The sequence below is a fragment of the Anneissia japonica genome, unplaced genomic scaffold, assembly GCF_011630105.1.
Source record: "Anneissia japonica isolate Jap-2015-1 unplaced genomic scaffold, ASM1163010v1 scaffold287709_len1912824_cov184, whole genome shotgun sequence".
Lineage (NCBI taxonomy): Eukaryota > Metazoa > Echinodermata > Crinoidea > Comatulida > Comatulidae > Anneissia > Anneissia japonica.
Window position 1 is genome coordinate 1,385,838 of NW_022751466.1, and position 3,826 is coordinate 1,389,663.

A 3,826-nucleotide genomic window follows, 5' to 3' on the forward strand; every position below is an offset into this window, starting at 1 on the left:
ACATTGACGTTGTTGTAATGTAATAATATAATGTAATGTGACGTTACGTATTTTTAGGTTTTTTATTTTCTCTCATTTTAATGGTAGCAAAAATTTCTTTGTTTTAGGATGGTGCTACACCGTTATTTAAAGCCTCACATAAAGGTCACATAGATTGTGTAACTGAACTGATTCGACACGGAGCTACACTCGGCCTACTAGAAGTAAGGTGTTTATGTTTGATATCTGAATTTAACTCAGAAAAACACATTAGGGCCTATACATCACATTATAAAAAAAAATCTAATCACCCTTCGATGATGTAGGCCTATCGTCCCTTAAAAACAGCAATTACAAATCATAAAAACCATTTTAAGTTATCTTGGTCATTTTGAAGCAATATCTTGAACACAGGAATTAGTGTAGGCCTGCCTATTTAAAACATGTTTTTTCCATAATTTTACCACAAAAAATGATAAAATGATTTCCAGCCTTTAATTTCTGAAAGAACAATATGAAGTCCTGGCATGCTATGGTGTTAATCGGCTTAGAATCAGAATCTTGTAAAATACGGTAATTTTTTTTATGCGTTTCAGAACGGTGAGAGTGCTCTGCATGCGGCGGCTTTATTTGGTCATTTCAAAGTTGTAAAGGAACTTGTGTTACAAGGGGCTGATATTGGTCTAAAGAACAAAGTAAGCATTTTGATACTAAATATTAACATTATTGTTTAGGCCAGCATTTCCAAAATAATGTAACTTAAGTCGTGATCTGATAACACAATATTCCTGTACTGTATAAATATAATGAACTTAATTCATCTCAAAACCTTTTATGGATGGCATTATTTTAATTTAACAGAAATTGTATCAATCCGATTGCTTGGAAAAGTTTTTTATCGTTCGACAGATGAAATGTTCCAACATTACGTCATGATTTAGTTCTAACGACAAGTTCGTAGCAGCCAATCACAGATGGAGTGCTCACGGTATTTGTTTTTTCAACAGACGTAAAAGAATGATGACAGGTCAACTAAAGCATGACGTTAACATATGTCATTGCTTCAAACCTTTAAAGAGTCGGATGAGAATTGTTCAAAATTTTAAACTAACAATCATTATTGCTCGATTGATTTATTTAGATATTCACTTAATCGCTGAATGTTGATTTCTTCCAATAGGAAGGAGTAAAGCCTGAAGAACTGGCGCGAGAGGCCGGATATGACGTAATTGCTGAATTTCTTGCCAAACACCAAGCTTCACAGCAGACTACAGTATGACAGAAGAGAGCTACCATTATATTTTAGCTGTGGCTGAAATTAGAATTGCCATTTGGACCGCTTAATATGGATGCCACTGCAGTATTACTAGGCCTACTCACTTGTGGATATTGACTAAATTAACAGTCTGCCTCGCTCACTTGATAGATCGAATAATGCAAGAGAACACATGCAGAACATGTTTTCGAGTTAGTATGGTATACTATGGCGAATGGCAAAATAGTTTAGACCTACACCTCAGATTGTGAAATAAAATGTCAGCGGGTTAGACGTGGCACTTTTGTCATTGTCTCTATTTCACGTTTATTTCGTCACACCTTGCCATTACATTGCTTTTGGTGAAGTAGCAGCCACCATTCTTGAAGACTTGTTTCAAAGTAGGCCTAGACAATAAGCTTTTCTCCTCATGTGGACTTGCAAACTAAATGATTGTGATTGTGCAGTGATTTTACACGACATCCTCTTGAGATATCATCGTAAAAACAAATATTAATTTATCATCACAGGGCTTGCGTCGTTTCTTAGTCAGTCTGGGTCCTCCTCTTACTAGATGAATATCTACTGGCTACCGTCGAGCGATGGACCGTTCGAAGGAGCTATAGGCCAATAACAGTTCGGTCATTAGATCTACAGACTAATGCTGTTGTTGTGTATTCACCCATTGAGAATATGTGTTCTATCTACGATTCACCCTAGGAAGAATAAAAGTCGTGAAAACATCAACTAAACAAATGAATTGCTAATTTTAGCATCATTATTTATAAAATTTCGATTGTAATAAATTCAAAAACATTGTTTTAATTTGAGCATTAAAAAAAATAAAAGATTTATTGTCATTCGTTTCGGCACCAATCTAGGTATTTTTCATAATTTAAAATGAATAACTTGCTTCATCTTTTCAAAGTAGGATTGGAAATATCGCCGATTGAATTGTAGTTTCAGTTTACAAGCGTGCTCTTACATTTTTTACGAGGTAGCAATTATTGTATTAAATCTATTTGATTGAGAAGTGGGTCAGGTAATACAAGCGTTATAATCTAGATTTTGAGTACAATATGACGTTTTACTAAATGTCACAAACTGAGTTTGAAACGTCGGCTCAGTTGGATGATGATTTGATCGACGTCTATTTTTGGTTGTTAACTGAGTGGTTAAGAATAGCAATTCTCGTTGAAGTTCACCTAGGCGACGAGAGATGACCTATGCGCGTACTTTAGCTTGGATTTAGTACAAACATTTAATTAGCGCTCTATGTTTATCTTTGAAAGATCTCTGAAATACTTGGATGATGATGACGTGTTAATGTTACATTAATGTTGTAAAATTAATGTAACATGGGTTAATAAGAAAGTTGAAATAAGTTATCATTAGAATTTCGTGTCATAGAAATAAAACTGTTTTGATAGGTATCTTAGTTTACCATGCACTGATCTTTGGCGACGAATCCGTCGCGCACTCTGATGGTGAGAGCTTGACTGAGAATTCGTCGCACAACCGTCACTTGCTCACCCATGTTGCTGTGTTGTGGGACGGGTCGACCAACCGTCGGTGACGGCGCTGTCTGAGACTGAAATTAAATATATTAATTTAGGTTTATTTAAAAGGATAATTTACATCATAGTCTTTCGTTACCGGTACGTTACGTTGTTATATGTACTGTATGTAGTTTGGAAAGTTTTGTGTATTTCCAAATATATTGTTTTAGGATTGCAATTTAATGGTGTGTTTAGTGTGTGTGTTTTTTTTTTTTTTTTTTTTTTTTTTTTTTTTCATTCATTGATTACGACGACGAATACGGTGGTGGTGGTGGTGGTGGTGATGAAAATGATGATAATAAAGTTAATGGATTATAAACATTTTAGCAGTTTCTGGTGTCTTATTAGAAAATGATGTCGATTGTGTATCAACAATGATGACCATGATAATAAAGATGAAATTCTAGGGAGTGTATAAAATGACGTCGATGGTGTAATCAAGGTTAATAATAATGATGATGATAATGATGACAATGTTATTTTAATTTCATTTACATTATCAAGAACAAATGCATATAGCCTACAAATGCAAACCCCAAGACACATACAAATATACAAAACGATCATTAACAACACAAATATGAACGCGAGAGGTTTTTCGAGATTCAACAATTGAGAATGTAGGCCTACTATATTAACATCATGATTGGAAATGATATTTACAATAGGGAATAAATCAGCAATAACAGGAGGTACGGTAAACTGTTTAATAAAACATTGCATTGCTTTACCTTTATTACATAATTTGTACGTAACATGTGAGCATAAAACGACTAACGTTATGATTATTGAAACCATTGGATAATTCGTCGCGAATACTTATGTATTTGATTTGATCTATTAGGTACCGGTACTCGAGGTAACAATACATGAGAAACAAAGACAAAAGAGCACCAGGATTACCCATTAAGCCGACGATAGTCATGCTCATTTTCAATGAGGTCCTTACAAAACCAACACAATAAGACACACATAAAAGACAGAAATAGATTATTCAAAATTACAAAAAAAAAAAAAAAGAACAGGCAAACAG

The 3,826-nt window shown here is 34.2% G+C and overlaps 1 protein-coding gene across 1 annotated transcript in view; it reads left to right on the forward strand.

Moving 5' to 3' along the window:
- LOC117121677 (ankyrin repeat domain-containing protein 29-like) overlaps positions 1-1,990 on the forward strand; it is a gene marked incomplete in the record, with an annotated part of 24,024 nt that extends 22,034 nt beyond the window's left edge. The window contains 3 exon segments of the mRNA XM_033266951.1: positions 108-203; positions 576-674; positions 1,160-1,990. Of these exon segments, the coding sequence (XP_033122842.1) occupies positions 108-203; positions 576-674; positions 1,160-1,258 (294 nt within the window).
- Between the last annotated feature and the right edge of the window lie 1,836 nt (positions 1,991-3,826).